We start from the raw sequence: 18,276 nt of genomic DNA, 5'->3' as shown, positions 1-18,276 counted from the left end.
TCTCTATTCAAACAGGAGGGACTTTTACTGTTAACAAAAGTTAAGACAGCTTAACTATCAACTGTTTTTCGAGCCTGGTGTTTTTTTAGTCGTCTGGACGTGAATGGTCAAACATAGGAGAAGATTAATCAGTTGTTAAGAAGAGAAGAAACTCAATCTTAGTAACAAATGGTCAAATCTTTTCTGCCATTCATTATCAAAGTTGATTCAGTTTTAAGGAAACAAAATCAAAAGAAAATAATTGTTTCTAATGCTGGCAGAAAATTCAAAACTTTTTTCTATTCCAGGCATTGGCTGGAGAAGTAGGTATGAGTAGTGAACTTGATGAAGTTGCCAGAGCGTTATTTAATGGCCAGATTCCATCAATCTGGCGACGCCTTGCTCCAGATACCCTCAAATCTCTGGGTAACTGGATGATTCATTTTGAACGAAGATTTAAACAATACAACTTCTGGGTAAGTCACAATTTTTTTTGGGTGACTTTAGACAGAATGATAGATAGATGTAATTATACCAATAATTAGAGTTTTATTTTGCATCATCGAAATTGATGATCTGTTTCACCATAAACTGAATGTATTAAGCTATATGAATTGTAGACAGTAGGAAGTAATACTCTATTATATTTATGATAATTATTTCTATTAAATATGTTAAAGATGAACAAACAGGGGCCTTGTTCTCAAAAACTTGAATAAGATACAATCCAGATTTTATGAGGTATAGTAATCTGACTGGATAACAAAACTAAATTTAAAATTATTTTTAATAATTGACCAATCAGATGACTGGAACACGAACATCATCTTAAGTTAAATTTTCCAGAATAAGACCTCAGAACAAAAGGATATAAAAATTTATTTTATTACTGTAAGTTTAATAAGATATAGAATAGTACAATATTCTACATGTATTTATGACATATGCTAAAGATTAATATTTGTAATCCAGGTAAATGAAAGTGAACCACCAGTTATGTGGTTATCAGGGTTACACATCCCAGAATCCTATTTAACAGCTCTAGTACAAGCAACGTGTCGTAAGAATGGCTGGCCGCTAGATAAATCAACTCTTTACACATCTGTTACGCAGTATCAGACGGCTGATGATGTCACAGAACGTGCTCATTCAGGTCAGTACTTATTTGCATAATTTTGAATAATTTGGATAAGCCTTACATGGTGCCATTTTATCCTCATGCCTCTACCCCATGAGTATTGCACTATATTTTTGAACATGTTCCACTATTTTGCTTGCAGGCTGTTTTGTGACTGGTCTGTATTTAGAGGGTGCTGCTTGGGACAGGAAAGAAATGTGTCTGATTCGACAGAAACCAAAACAACTTATACAAGAGTTACCTGTCCTGAAAATTATACCTATAGAATCACACAGGTTGAAATTACAGGTCAGTGTTTTATTTATCGTCTTTTCTTTTCTATTGTCCAATAAGATTCAAAACAGTAGGCCGTAAAACTCATGTCCTTTCTATATTTTAGGCTTTAGTAATATTTTTCATCCCCAAATATCAGACATTTGATTCTGGATTCTGGACTTCTATAGCAAAATCTTCATTTAAATATTTGTCTTTCAGAATACATTACGAACACCAGTGTATGTGACCTCACAGAGAAGAAATGCCATGGGGGTGGGGCTGGTGTTTGAAGCTGATCTAGCCACCACTGAACATATCAGTCACTGGGTACTACAGGGGGCTTGTCTTATTCTCAACACAGATTAGAACCATAATAGAGTTGAATTCACCATCATATAGAATATAAAATAGGGGATTTGTGTTTTAAAAATTTTGATTAAGCGACAAAAGGTAAAAAGATGAGAAATTTATGTACATTGTAATACATTGTTAAGAGGGGAAAAGAATAAAAACTATATATTTAGATAGATAATAATATAGAACTATATTAACATTGTAATACATTGTTAAGAGGGGAAAAGAATTAAAACTATATATTTAGATAGATAATGATATAGAACTATATTAACATTGTAATACATTGTTAAGAGGGGAAAAGAATAAAAACTATATACTTAGATAGATAATAATATAGAACTATATTAACATTGTAATACATTGTTAAGAGGGGAAAAGAATTAAAACTATATATTTAGATAGATAATAATATAGAACTATATTAACATTGTAATACATTGTTAAGAGGGGAAAAGAATTAAAACTATATATTTAGATAGATAATAATATAGAACTATATTAACATTGTAATACATTGTTAAGAGGGGAAAAGAATTAAAACTATATATTTAGATAGATAATAATATAGAACTATATTAACATTGTAATACATTGTTAAGAGGGGAAAAGAATTAAAACTATATATTTAGATAGATAATAATATAGAACTATATTAACATTGTAATACATTGTTAAGAGGGGAAAAGAATTAAAACTATATATTTAGATAGATAATAATATAGAACTATATTAACATTGTAATACATTGTTAAGAGGGGAAAAGAATTAAAATATATTTAGATAGATAATAATATAGAACTATATTAACATTGTAATACATTGTTAAGAGGGGAAAAGAATTAAAACTATATATTTAGATAGATAATAATATAGAACTATATTAACATTGTAATACATTGTTAAGAGGGGAAAAGAATTAAAACTATATATTTAGATAGATAATAATATAGAACTATATTAACATTGTAATACATTGTTAAGAGGGGAAAAGAATTAAAACTATATATTTAGATAGATAATAATATAGAACTATATTAACATTGTAATACATTGTTAAGAGGGGAAAAGAATTAAAACTATATATTTAGATAGATAATAATATAGAACTATATTAACATTGTAATACATTGTTAAGAGGGGAAAAGAATTAAAACTATATATTTAGATAGATAATAATATAGAACTATATTAACATTGTAATACATTGTTAAGAGGGGAAAAGAATTAAAACTATATATTTAGATAGATAATAATATAGAACTATATTAACATTGTAATACATTGTTAAGAGGGGAAAAGAATTAAAACTATATATTTAGATAGATAATAATATAGAACTATATTAACATTGTAATACATTGTTAAGAGGGGAAAAGAATTAAAACTATATATTTAGATAGATAATAATATAGAACTATATTAACATTGTAATACATTGTTTAGTTTCATTTAAAAATGATTAAAATAAGGAATGATTATTTGAGGTTACATAATGACAACTTTGTAGCTGACTGATTTTTTGTGAAACTGATTAACGATTTTGTTGCTTTGTCAAAAATATCAAACGAAATCCTTGTTATCACTTTTATCAAAATGGCCACTTATTTTTGCGAAATTATTTTTAATAGATTTTTATAACAAAGTGTCTTTGAGATACTGTTTTAGTCTAGTATAGGTAGATTTGAATAGATTAGGGTAGAATTGAAAGTTCTGACTTCACTTTTTTTAAACTGAATTTGGACTTGAATTGTATAAAACACACTAAATTTTAAGCAAAAAAAATCCTATCCTTAAAATGTCTGTTGATTTGGCTGTTTGAATATTTGCCAGATATGTTGGACTTGAGTTATAAAATGACTGACTGTTCAGTTTGTTGTATGTGTCTGTCTGCCATGATCGGAGCTCTGAATGAATGTAATTCAGAGATTAGAGAACTATGATACAACAAATTCTTATCATTTGATATTATTTGATCTGTTATAATATAAAACTACAGTACTGTTATTTTAAACTATGTTAGGGTTTTATTTCGTGCTAAGATAAGGCGTACATTAAAGGGACAGATAGGCCATAATTTGACCAATCATACTTTAGTCTCAGAAACTGGAAAAGACTTATACAGAAATAGTGAGTAAAATTCCTAGTTTAAGTATTTTTAAAGAAATTCTAGTACTTATGAAGACTTTTCATATATTCAAGACTAAAATCAACTCCCCAAAATGGCACATCTGTCCCTTTAAATAGAAATATAAAAGAAAGGAAAGTAAGATTTATATCTTACCTGATTTTTATGTCAAAAAACATAGAAATATAAAATATATATACATGTATATCAATATAAGAATTAATCATATGATATCAAAGATTCTTTTTAACATTTTGAATTGATGTCATAAAACGAGAAAAATACAATCTGAAAATAAAAAATATTAATCATTAGCTCTAAGTGTGTCAACAAATCTAAGTGATATATTCCCTTAATTATTCAAATAACCAGCTGATAGAATCTAAAATCAATAGACTTTTGCTTTTATTTGTTTGGATTATAAAAAGCTTTCTTTTCATTCTATGGGTAACTGAAATTAAGTTTTATCTGCTGAATAAATTAGATGAATGTATAACTTAAAATTATGTTTGATTGGTCAGAGAGCTTATATAAAATTCTTTTGATTTGTAAATATTTATTTAGATGACAAGATCCCTTAAAATTTTTAATATTCTGATTCTTGTTAGCTATTATAGAAAAAAAACAAACACAATGAAACAAAATTTCTACAATTTCTGATAATGTCAGGTTATGTGAAACTATACTTGAAACTTTACTTGAAACTTTACTTGAAACTTTACTTGAAAAAATCGCGAGAACAATTTCATCTATTACATGCAATATCTACTTTTTCATGACAAATTCTATTGTTCAGAAGAAAAGAAGAAAAGCTGTAAAATAATCGTTTTTAGAGTCTTACATAATAATAACTTTAGAAATTTTCTTTTTTTGTTTTTTTATTGGACAGTAACATGCAATCACTGTACGACAATTACTTAAAGAGCATGAAACAGTCATGATATTAGAGAAAATATTTTATTACTATAGTTACAGTTATCTTTACCTATTACTGTTCTTATTGTCTGAGCAAAGCTATCAAGTTATATAAAGCATTCTGTATTCCTTCCACCACATTCAGCATTCCTTCCACCATATTCAGCATTCCTTCCACCATATTCAGCATTCCTTCCACCACATTCAGCATTCCCTCCACCACTTGAAAATTTATTTGTTCATCATTTTGAACTTTTGTCCCAAAAACAGCTTTCCTTCAAATAATATATAAAATACTGCAAATATTTTTATTTTGTTTTGTGAAGAATCAGCATTAAATCAAGTGTTTTTCACATATTTTAGTGGGTGGATTCTATGATTTACAGAAATAAAATTTGAGTTTTTAAACATCTAAAAATTGTATCTATTTAAGCCTACACAGCATTATATCTTTTTAAGCCATTCAGTATTATTCTTTTTTTTCAATGAACATTTAGAAGAAAAAGTAGATATTGATATTTTTGTTTAAATTCCATCCATTAAATATAAATTGTCAGGGCCATAACTATCTTTAAATTCTTACAGAACTCTAAACTCACAGATTAAAATTTAAAAAACAGAAGTAATTTAAAGAATTAAAAATCTTGTTTAAAACAGACTTGAAATCCATGAAGATTAACAGCGAATCATGCCATAATATTACTTTTCTGACTCTCATTTTTATTACCCTGTCTGATATTTTGGAGGGATTAGTTGTGAATCCAAGGGATTTGTTCTCATCAAGGCCTTTTATGCAATACAGCCTTCATTTCAATTTAAAACGATTTGATTCTCGCGAAACTGGGTTATTCAGAAACTTGTTTTCAGGAATTCAGAAATCTCAATTTAATAACTTACAAACCTCTGATTGGTTGGTCAAGATTAAGATTAACCAATCAGATCTGATATGTTTTAACTCATCTGATTGGTCAGTCAGTTCTGATTAAAATAAACCAATCAGATTTCGTGTAACAAAAATTTTAACTCATCTGATTGGTCAGTCAGTTCTGAATAAGATTAACCAATCAGATCTTTATATTCGAAGCTATAACCCATTTGATTGGTCAATGAAGGCTAATTAAATTTGACCAATCATCATAAGCTCTAAGCTCTACTGTAGTACATTTGACCAATCAGATTTAAGTAAACTATTCAGTTAAGATATTTAAAATAAATCTGAAGTTTAAGAATTTGTTATTCAAAATAATTGAAAATAGCCCAAATATTTATTTTCTATTTTATTTATTTATTAAGCCAATTCTTAAAGTGCTGAATTGTAAGATATATGTGATAATTTAATTTTTAAAAAATAAAAATCTATAATTTTGAAGCCATTATTCCGTCCTGGAACTTGTGATTGTTGTTTATTTTTAAGGAATTGTTTATTAATTTATTTATTTATACAAGCCTGTGATTTCACAATAAAATGTCAGATATATTCAGCGAGATTTATTATTTATCCATGTAATATGTATGTTTGTAGTTATATCATGAATTTGGATGTAGCCATATTACGAATTTGAATGTAGCCTTATAATGAATTTGGATGTAACCATATAATCAATTTGGATGTAGCAATAGGCTATAATGAATTTGAATGTAGCCATAGGCTATAATGGAGTTAAATGTAGCCACATTACGAATTTGAATATAGCCAAATAACGAATTTGGATGTAGCCATATTATGAATTTGAATGTACACATAACGAATTTGGATGAAATTATGTAACATTTGGTTGTAGTCATGTTACGAATTAGGATGTAGCCATATTACGAATTTTGATGTAGCTATATTACGAATTTAAATGTAGTCATATTACGAATTGGGATATAGCCATGTAGTAGAATTAGGTTGTAGAACGTATTTTGCTATGAATAATGAATTTGAATATGTATGAATGTTGACATATACATTATCGAATGTAACCATATTACAAGGATACAGCCTTAGTCTGAACGTTTCGTAGAGGATCTCTAGGCGGCTACACGGATAGAACGATACAGATTCAGAAAAACTCTTACATATTGAGCTTGGCATGTGATTAATTGCTTATACGAGTATAGGGGCTAATATTTTAATTATTTATTTATAATTTCAGATTTCTTTCATTCAACAATGTTCTTGTTCCAGCAATTGATTGGTGGAGAAATCTAACTTTAATTGTGCCTCGAAGACTGAACCTATCTGCTTGATTATCTTATCTTTAAATCTCGTGTGATATACTTTCAACAAACGCTATTACAAAAATTTAAAATTCATTTTTGCATCAGCTGATCTAGGATTTTTTAAATGAAATTATAGTTTAAATATCGTGTACTTTAAGAAAACAGTATTTGAAGAAGAAAAAAACAATTATAGTAGAAAATGCGCAGATCCATCTAATTGCTAATTAAGGTCAAGACTTGTTCTCATGTAATCCAAAACATCTGCCTTTATTCCAGCCTCTGATGGGTATTTTGACATCTGTCTAAAATGCTACTTTAAGCTGGAATAGAGGAAGAAAGACAGATGCTTCGGTCTAGTTCACACGGTGTTGGGAATATGGAAGCCGAATATTTTAAGGAGCGGAGAATTATAACTGCGAGAAAAAAAAATCCGCTACTATCTGGTAAATTGACCTAAAAATACCATACCACGCTCCTCGAAAATAACATCGTCTCCGACGACCTTTGAAACCACTTATACAGATAATTGTCTATTTGGAATATTGTAAAATGTCAGCATCTTTAAAACATTTCACACCCCCGGGGCGTCAATTTAAAATTGATATTTAATACCTGAAGTGTAATTATTCTAACTGCCTCTTGAGTTATCTCACAAATCAGAAATTAATTGTCCATTGCAGAGAGTAAGTAGGCGGAAAGAAAATCAAGACAGAATTGTTTGGGGTTTGTTTTACGTAATAGTCGTCGACCTACAACTATAATCCTATAATGTCTTATACCGCCTCCATTCCTTATAACTTCTTACTGGCAGTGATGTTGTTTAACTCATTGGCTCTGTTGGTAGACAATCCGTCTCTTTTCTACAGTCGCCACTCGCCACCATCCTGGGGTTTTTCTGAGAATCGTTTTACAATCTGGACAGACGACCTACGTAGCCGTTACTAACACTGTCGCTATCCAAGTAAAACATATAACAGCCAGAACCATCCAGTATGTTGTTTAGGGGTTATTTGAGAATCGTTCTACGCCGTGTCACCATTAGACTTACTATAACACTGTTTTTTTTTTCAGACGTCGGACAACACCTAAAACAAACCAAAAAAAAGCGCCTTGTCTTTCGGATGGGACAGTAAACCGAAGCCTTGTGTGCTACAGATTGTGCACGTTAAAGATCCTTCGACAGTGGGTAATCGACAAAGAGCAGGATAAAGTCGCTGTACTGTCCTCATTGCACGTCTTTATTTACCAACATGGTGCAGAAAGGTAGGACGTAAAACTCCCTTCATTTCATTTCCAGAACCAACCAGAATGTTTTTTAGACAATCATGTCACTGCTGGTTTCAGACGTCGCTCTCCCCTCAATACCCACAACCAACCAACATCTGGACATCGTTTTAGACTCCAGACAGACGATCATGTGGTCATTACTGTTTCAGAAGTCGGTCTCCCAGCAACACCCAACACCCGATCATGTCACTCACCTAGAAACATCCAGCACCCACAACTTACAAGATGTTGTTGGGAACCATTTTAAACTTTGGATTCCTCAAATGGGAAAGGGCAGAGGAGACCAATACATAATCACGAAAATCATATAAATATATGAAAAATATACCAATAAAGAACAGAAAAACCGACAAAATTTTGATAACAAAAAAGATCCAGAGAAAAAGGACGATATGACTGGCCGATGGCAATGTCTAAATGTTTTAAGCCAATTTCCTTTGTAGACAGGTCGTCTATTGTCAGTCAAATGTCAACTCTTGATTCTTAATAATTACAACTTTAAGGGTACCGAATAGACCTATCTTTTTTTACTTCCGAAAAGATATCTTGTCCTTGAAGGTACTCAAGGCACGTTTACGTAATGGCAACACCGAACAAAAGATCAACCAACGACCAATTGTACACGGAAGAAATTTGCATCAAATATAAAGTGACCATTGACAAACAATGCAATGCAAACGATAAAGGTGCGACAACAATTAGCACACAGATCAAATTTGCAACAACGGTCAGTAGCAAACATGAGAAATATATCCAATAGCAAGCGAAGAAGCTACGACTACAATATACAAGAAATTAGTAAGAAATAAAAAGAAGCAGCGACCACTGGCCAGAAATTTGACAATACAATTAGATATTTTCAGAGAAATGAGCAAGGGCGAACATTAAAACCCTGGACTGATACTAGACTAGTGAGACCGAGTGAAAAACGAAAGTAGAAGATCAATATGTTTGTGATTTGTTCTGATTAGATCGAACATCAAAATGGAAATATATTCATTATATTCTTATCCCGTCATTCTCTTCAAATCAGCGTTTCTTGTCTGATTTCACCAATATCCAACCCCAATCATTTGTCTGGAGTAGAACTTTATACATAATTCTTTCTTTGACGATTGTTCTTTATCTTAAACGCTGGGAATAGTCTCCTAGATAATTCTTTCATTGACGATTGTTCTGTATCCAAAAACTTTAATCAAACTTTGACCCCGTGAAGACCCGTTCAAAATTAATAAATTTAATTGCCCCATTGTGTTTTGTTACAGTAATGGAATTGGTCGGTTGTCATTATTTTTCAAGGGGGCCAATTCCATTTTTTCGTGGAAGTCATTGCCTTGCCTGTGTCTTAATGGCAATTTTGAATAACATCAAATTTAAATTTCATGACAATTCTTAACCTGACAAAGTCTTTTAAACAATACTTTTACCCTTTTTTGAACAAAGATTTTGATGAACGCGAAAAGCTTCCAGGATGATATTGTTGTTGCTCACAGCTCCTTTCAATACTGTTTCATATGACGTCATAAAACCGTGCAACTCTGCACGTTCGTGGCATCATAATTATTACCTTTAATGCCCATAATTTGATGTAAATTAAACTGAAGGGCGTTAATTTTTCTTATATAATTTTCCTCAAACTTTACTTTTTTCCAGACGTTGGGTTATGAATTTGGAAAATACATAAAATCACGAAATCCAATAGCCCATAATATAGCATTAAGTCCTATATTAGTCCGAAACATGCTATCTTTTAGTAACCTGGTGGATAATTTTGACCAATGGTACTAAACATATCAAGCACAGGCCAGGTAAGAAGTACCAAGTTTCGGACTAGGTTAACCTAAAGTGAATTAGTGCTAATCAAATCTACTATGATTAGTAATAATACCAAGATACAGCTTTTAGTAGAATTAGTCAAATTAGCAAATTATATTCAGACAATCCGAGGTACTAATTTTTATTATCAGTTGAAAATATCGAGGTTTCGTCTGCTTCTAATCTTTGTTTCTCGCATTGATTTTTGATTGTCGAACGTGAATGTCACTATAGAATTACAAATTAGGTGACGCAGCTCTCGTCTGCTATAAAAGTCTTGTAATTTGATTCCAATCAGCAGACGATTAAAGGAAATTGTCAGGAATTGCATGAAACGGTAAGTTTTTTTGTTTTTAGTGTTTTTTAGGGGAGGGTTTGGGGGAGAAGGGTCAGCTGATACTTAATGAAAATTTTTATTTCTTCTTTTTCTTTATTTTTATTTTTTTAATTAGATTACCGGCTTCAAGGAAGTACGATAGTCTTGGAATAACTTCGCTGTGATGAACAAAAATCAAGTTTTGTTGTTCTACGTTTCATTTAGACTTTACACAATTTTTGTCTGAAGATTACCCTCGGTAAAAACAAATATCAAAATGAGCATGCTTACTCTTTACGAAGCACCTGATGGTACTTCTCTTTAAAGGGAGTCCACTACTATACCTTTTACTCTCGATTTTGCCATACTTTGGACACAATGTTTGATTCATGAAGTACTTCTGCTTGTACGGATGTTTTTTTTATCAAAATGATTTAAAATATATCCTCATGTTTATCACTACAAAACCATTTTTGAGACTATCATTACTTTTTGACAACAGTGAACCACTATCTAGAATATAACGCAGAGTTAGGCGATGTCTGGTGTTTCCATAAACAGGCAATAGCACAACAGTGAAACTTCCCTCCAATATATAACGGAAGTTAGGTGATGTTTGGCAATACTACTGTAATGGACCACTCTCTAGAATATAACCTAGAGTTGATGATGTCTGGTGTTTCTATGAACAGACAATAGTTCAACAGTAGACCACTCTAGAATATAACCCAGAGTTAGGTGATGTCTGGTGTTTCTATAAACATACAATAGTACAACAGTAGACCACTCTAGAATATAACCCAGAGTTAGGTGATGTCTGGTGTTTCTATAAACAGACAATAGTACAACAGTAGACCACTCTAGAATATAACCCAGAGTTATGGGGTATCTGGTGTTTCTATAAACATACAATAGTACAACAGTAGACCACTCTCTGTACTATAACCAGGGTGATGTCTGGTGTTTCTATAAACAGATAGAAATACAACAGTGGGCCACTCTGGAATAAAACCCAGAGCTAGATGATATCTTTCGTTTCAGTACAACATCGGGTCATCCTCTAGAATATAACCCAGAGTTAGGTGATGTCTGGTGTAACTGTACAACAGTGAGAAACTCCCTAGAATATACTGCAGTGTCGGTGATGTCTATTTAAGTTTTAAATATAACAGTGAACCGCTCTCTAGAATATAGTTCAGAGTTATGTGATGTCCATGTTAGATAAACTAGATGTGGATAATCATCGAGATCGTCGTACCATTGCTAAAGGGACACGGGTGATGTCTGGTGTTTCTATAATTTGCCTAGAACAATAGTCATCACTGGTGAACAATTCATGATGAATATTCAAGATGTTAGAGAATGTCTGTATCGCGTGACAATCTTGTCCTACCCTTTACATGATGTAACATCAAGATAATCTAATTGGAATAAGATTGGGGCATGATAACTGACATCTGCACAATGTCACGCTATTATGAACTGTGTCTTATACCTTGACTGCAATAGCTACCTTTCTTGTATCACATCTCCACAATGTCAAGCTATAACGAACTGTGTCTAATACATCTTCACAATGTCAAGCTATAACAAACTGTGTCTAATACATTTTCACAATGTCAATCTATAACGAACTGTGTCTTATACCTTGACTGCAATAGTCACCTTTGCTTGTATAATGGAAGTTTGTAAATGAAGCGATTTGATTGGATTGTACCGAACACAGCCAATCGGAGACCTCCTATAAACTACCATCTGCTCAATGCCAAGCTATTACGATCTGCATCTAATACCTTTACTGCAATAGGTTAATTTCTTGTATAGGGAATACAGTTCACCAATAAAGCCCATAATGACTGTAAGCATTATTGATTGTGATTTACAGACTCTCTGTCGATGGATCTGATTGGCTTGAATTTTGTAAAGTACAATCCAATCAAATCGCTGCACTTACAAATTTACGTGACAGAAGAAAAGTGGCTATTGATGTCAAAGTATTAAAAGCAGTTCGTAATAGCGTGACATTGTGATGATGGAAAACAGACTGTGTATTTTTTATATTTTTTGTCCCCGGAAAACATGGTATTTAATGTCAAGAGTTAAGATCTAAACTCTGGAGTGGGTGACGGAGGTATTTTAGTATCAGCTGTCACTCTGTCAAACAATAATATGTCCTCAAGTTATTTAACCTTTTATTGTGGCAGCAAGCTATTTTTTGTTATTTGAAATAAGTGGGAAATATCAATGCTGACATCAAGATATTTCCTGTGGTGCATTTTTTTGCTGTGGGTGACTCAATCCGCCTTTCATCAGATCTGTATTGAGATCAGATTGTCGTAATGGTTATGTTGTTCTCGAACACTATAAGAGTAATTTCATACAGAGCCCTTTATTCGCATCCTGTAAACTACTTTTGGTAGCTTGTCGTTGGCTTTGCATTTGTCTGTTTTCTGTTTTTGACTCAATAAAATTTAAAATTACTTTAATACTTGACTTAGACAGTATATTTTTTCTTCTTGTAACTTAGACCAATGTTTATCTAGAAAAGTATCTCTATAACACTTATATATGGCTAATATTTTAGGACTTAGACCACTACCCCCAATAATCTATCACTTTCCTAGTAACCTTCTTAGTCTGTTAACGGTCTTCGTCTCTTGAGCGGGAAACCACATCTCCCCTTGTAGGTTTATAGTCTGTTAATTTCATTGTTATATTTTTAGGAACAATGGAGTATTCAGTGAGATATATAATGTTTATTTTATCATGTGTTATTTTATTCTGTGAATCTACTGCCAGTTTTGAAGGTAATTTATATTTTACTGCATCATATCTTTTTTTTTTTTTTTGCATCTTTACGACCGATTAATATCGAGTATTCAACTGTTGGCAACAAAGAACCGTTTGACTAGTAATCACATCCATATTCTCTACGACGTTTCGACATAATCCAGTATTCTTTGTCAAGAGCAGAATGTAAAGAATTAAAGGGATTGTAAAGAGGTTTTCTAAAATTGGTATGTGTATCAGGGACACAGATAGCTTCAATTTGCGCCAATCCAAATTTCAATCAGACGTCTAAAAAACTTAAGAAACCTCTTTACAATTCCAAGATTGTTTTCAATGAGTTACAATCAGATTTTACTGATCATTTTTTAAATTCTGTTCATAATCGCCAACATGTTTTTATACGCCCACATGAAATGGGGGGCGTATATTGTCGTCACCCATGCTCGTCCGTCCACAATTGCTCGTAAACACTCTACAGGGCACAATTCTTGACGGATTTTGACGAAACTTGGTATGAGTGTTTGTAATCACCCAAGGATAAACCCTATTGAAAATCGGCGAAATCGAAAAATATTTAGTATGAATTATTGCCCTTGTTCTTGCAAACGCGTTCAATTTTTAGCTCGTAAACACTCTAGAAGGCACAATTCTTGACAGATTTTGACGAAACTTGGTATGAGTGTTCGTTATCACCCAAGGATAGACCCTATTGAAAATCAGCGAAATCGAAAAATATTAAGTATGAATTATTGCCCTTGTTCTTGAAAATGCGTTCAATTTTTAGCTCGTAAACACTCTAGAAGGCATAATTCTTGAAGGATTTTAACGAAACTTGGTATGAGTGTTCGTAATCACCCAAGGATAAACCCTATTGAAAATCAGCGAAATCGAAAAATATTTAGTATGAATTATTGCCCTTGTTCTTGCAAACGCGTTCAATTTTTAGCTGGTAAACACTCTAGAAGGCACAATTCTTGACAGATTTTGACGAAATTTGGTATGAGTGTTCGTTATCACCCAAGGATAGACCCTATTGAAAATCAGCGAAATCGAAAAATATTAAGTATTTATTATTGCCCTTGTTCTTGCAAACGCGTTCAATTTTTAGCTCGTAAACACTCTAGAAGGCACAATTCTTGAAGGATTTTAACGGAATATTTCCTGGTGTCTATGTTTGCTATTTTCTAACAAATATTCAATTTCAAACAAAGCTATCAGTGGGCGTATATTACCATGCCTGGCAAGCTATCTTTTAAAGGTTTCAAAGGGAATTTTCAGTGGTGCTTTCTTAAGTTTTGTCAGTTAACACAGTGAAGGCATAGCCTGTGGCCCCCACTGGAAAATGTTGTGGCCCCTGCTAGGCAACCCTCAACTAACTTTTACTATAAACGCCACTGGTAATTTTCTAGTCTGTATATTGCATCGGAGACATTTTACTTTTATTTGCACAATTTTGATTTCCCAGCGGACGTTTTTGGTTCGTGTCATTCGAGAAAACTAAGATCGTAATAGCTTGACATTGTGAAGATGTGGCTATTGAAGACGGACAGTGTGCAAGAAGGAGCATTTTGTCTAGAAAACAGCATGAACGACTCTTTTTAGATTTCAAACTGCCGAGGTATCTTTACAGGTAAACAGCCTGACCCACGACCAATCTCAACCTACTAGCGATGTAGACTACTTTTCTTGTTTTTCAGAAGCTGTACCGAGTAATTACAGGGAAGCAGGAAACGAAGTCTACAATGTTCAACCGCCAGACACCACAGACGTTGATAAGAGGCCGTTTGGTCGGTTATTTGGTCCAACTTGGTCCATGTCAAAACGTCCTTTTGGAAGCCTTTTCGGATCTTACCCTTCCATTCGACAGACACCTGTCTATAGAACGGTGGTCGAGAAACGGCCCTTTGGGCGCATGTTCGGGGATAGTTTTAATACAGGAAAGCGGTCGGAGATGGCAAAGCGACCTTTTGGACGAATGTTCGGAGACAGTTTTAATGCGGGAAAGCGGTCGGAGATGACAAAACGACCTTTTGGACGCATGTTCGGAGACAGTTTCAATGCGGGAAAGCGGTCGGAGATGGCAAAACGACCTTTTGGACGCATGTTCGGAGACAGTTTCAATACGGGAAAGCGGTCGGAGATGGCAAAACGGCCTTTTGGACGCATGTTCGGAGACAGTTTCAATGCAGGAAAGCGGTCGGAGATAACAAAACGACCTTTTGGACGCATGTTTGGTCCAACGTTTTTTGATGGAAAAAGATCAGAGGTATCCAAACGGCCTTTCGGAAGAATGTTCGGACCAGGTGCTTTTGGAAAACGATATTTTGAAGACGACTTACCAGAAGATGGAACAGAATATTTAGAAGCACCAATCGAAGATTTGGAGAAACGATTTTCATGGACATTATCTGGATATAAGCTTGGACGGAAATAAACAGAAGAAACTTACAACATTTAGAAAATCATAATCAAAAAGTTTAGAAAATCAACAACACCACCATTATCTTGAATCTAAACTACGTCAGTCTCTTTGTCTTATAAATGTTTTCGGTGAAATTTTACACTCATGACAATAATTTTTTACTAAAAATGTATAACTGACAACGAAACGCAACTGTAAGCTGCAGCGTTCAAACCGTACAGACGTAAATGATCGGGAATGAAGGGATGAAAATTGTTTTGTTTGGACTATTTGGAACATAACGGACATTACATCGAAACGTGGTAGCCCATTTCATCTACGTACGGATGTTTCACTTGAAAGTTCAGTCCGAAACATCTGCCTCTATGCCCACCAAATTTTTGTTGATTGCCCACAAACTTATGTTGGACTTCCAATAGACCAAAAAGACATCTGCCTCTATCCCAGCCAATATTTTGACAGATATTTGCAACTTTCAAATTATCTATCAGAAGCTGGAATAGAGGTAGGTGATTCGGTCTATTGAAAGTCCAGATACAGATGGTCCTACCCATTCAACGGACGTGATATATGGATTGACTTCTTCACAGTGCCGATAACACATCTATATATCACGTCTGAGGAACCGTGTTGGACGATATCACATCCTCGCGTGTATCACGTCTAAGGAACCGTGTTGGACGATACCACATCTAAATATCACGTCTAAGGAACCGTGTTGGACGATACCACATCTAAATATCACGTCTAAGGAACCGTGTTGGACGATATCACATCCTCTCGTGTATCACGTCTGAGGAACCGTGTTGGACGATATCACATCCTCGCGTGTATCACGTCTGAGGAACCGTGTTGGACGATATAACATCCTCGCGTGTATCACGTCTAAGGAACCGTGTTGGACGATATCACATCCTCTCGTGTATCACGTCTGAGGAACCGTGTTGGACGATATCACATCCTCGCGTGTATCACGTCTAAGGAACCGTGTTGGACGATACCACATCTAAATATCACGTCTAAGGAACCGTGTTGGACGATACCACATCTAAATATCACGTCTAAGGAACCGTGTTGGACGATATCACATCCTCTCGTGTATCACGTCTGAGGAACCGTGTTGGACGATATCACATCCTCTCGTGTATCACGTCTGAGGAACCGTGTTGGACGATATCACATCATCGCGTGTATCACGTCTGAGGGACCGTGTTGGACGATATCACATCCTCTCGTGTATCACGTCTAAGGAACCGTGTTGGACGATATCACATCCTCGCGTGTATCACGTCTGAGGAACCGTGTTGGACGATATCACATCCTCTTGTGTATCACGTCTGAGGAATCGAGTTGGTCAATATCCCATTCTCGCGTAATTTACGTCTGGGGAACCTAGTTGAACGATAACCCATCCTCACGTAAATCCATTCGTTGGACAAAAATGAAATAGACTTCCTAGACATAATTTTGTGCGCAATCCTCTCTCAGACAATACCCATTTTAAATATTCACGAAAGCAGTGGCTCTAATAAGGGAGAACAGGGATCCTTTAAAATTGCATAAAATACAGAATTCCAGCCTTAATGTTTTCAAATATTTCATCCCTAGAATGCATTAGTTCTGCAGCCGTCAGTCGGTATTCTAAGATACTTTATAGATAAACGAAAAAGTTATATCAATATTTTAAAATGTATGCTAGATATGAGAGATGTATAAATATTTTGTAAAGAAATGAGTCATTTTTAAACAGGAAATTGTCTTTTAAATGTCGAGATTTTTGAACTTGTGAAAATGTGTCCAAGGGAAGAGGAATCGGTTAGGCGGACAAAATAATATCATCTTCACAATATCAAGCTATTACGGACTTCATCTTCATAATATCAAGCTATTACAAACTTCATCTTCATAATATCAAGCTATTACAAACTTCATCTTCATAATGTCAAGCTATTACAAACTTCATCTTCATAATATCAAGCTATTACAAACTTCATCTTCACAATGTCAAGCTATTACAAACTTCATCTTCATAATATCAAGCTATTACAAACTTCATCTTCACAATGTCAAGCTATTACAAACTTCATCTTCATAATATCAAGCTATTACAAACTTCATCTTCATAATGTCAAGCTATTACAAACTTCATCTTCATAATATCAAGCTATTACAAACTTCATCTTCACAATGTCAAGCTATTACAAACTTCATCTTCATAATATCAAGCTATTACAAACTTCATCTTCATAATATCAAGCTATTACAAACTTCATCTTCATAATATCAAGCTATTACAAACTTCATCTTCATAATGTCAAGCTACTACAAACTTCATCTTCATAATATCAAGCTATTACAAACTACATCTTCACAATGTCAAGCTATTACGGTCTTCATCTTCACAATATCAAGCTATTACAAACTTCATCTTCATAATGTCAAGCTATTACAAACTTCATCTTCATAATGTCAAGCTATTACAAACTTCATCTTCACAATATCAAGCCATTACAAACTTCATCTTCACAATGTCAAGCTATTACAAACTTCATCTTCACAATGTCATGCTATTACAAACTTCATCTTCACAATGTCAAGCTATTACAAACTTCATCTTCATAATGTCATGCTATTACAAACTTCATCTTCACAATATCAAGCTATTACGGACT

The 18,276-nt window shown here is 33.5% G+C and overlaps 2 protein-coding genes across 2 annotated transcripts in view; both read left to right on the top strand.

Annotated features, from left to right (window-relative positions):
- LOTGIDRAFT_122204 (hypothetical protein) overlaps window positions 1–1,738 on the top strand; it is a gene marked incomplete at both ends in the record, with an annotated part of 38,188 nt that extends 36,450 nt beyond the window's left edge. Inside the window, 4 exons of the mRNA XM_009059446.1 lie at window positions 288–455; window positions 952–1,132; window positions 1,260–1,405; window positions 1,592–1,738. Coding sequence (XP_009057694.1) covers window positions 288–455; window positions 952–1,132; window positions 1,260–1,405; window positions 1,592–1,738 — 642 coding nt within the window. The remainder of the gene's footprint in view (window positions 1–287; window positions 456–951; window positions 1,133–1,259; window positions 1,406–1,591) is intronic.
- An 8,648-nt stretch (window positions 1,739–10,386) lies between these two features.
- LOTGIDRAFT_233407 (hypothetical protein) lies at window positions 10,387–15,616 on the top strand (the record flags this gene model as incomplete). The annotated part of the gene is made up of 3 exons (XM_009059445.1): window positions 10,387–10,413; window positions 13,116–13,199; window positions 14,880–15,616. Exons 2-3 carry the CDS (start codon window positions 13,121–13,123, stop codon window positions 15,614–15,616), a joined length of 816 nt encoding a protein of 271 aa, XP_009057693.1. The 5' UTR covers window positions 10,387–10,413; window positions 13,116–13,120.
- Between the last annotated feature and the right edge of the window lie 2,660 nt (window positions 15,617–18,276).

The sequence above is a fragment of the Lottia gigantea genome (assembly GCF_000327385.1).
Source record: "Lottia gigantea unplaced genomic scaffold LOTGIsca_39, whole genome shotgun sequence".
NCBI lineage: Eukaryota > Metazoa > Mollusca > Gastropoda > Lottiidae > Lottia > Lottia gigantea.
Note: the sequence above shows the minus strand (reverse complement) of the source record. Positions and strands in the feature narration are given on the sequence as shown.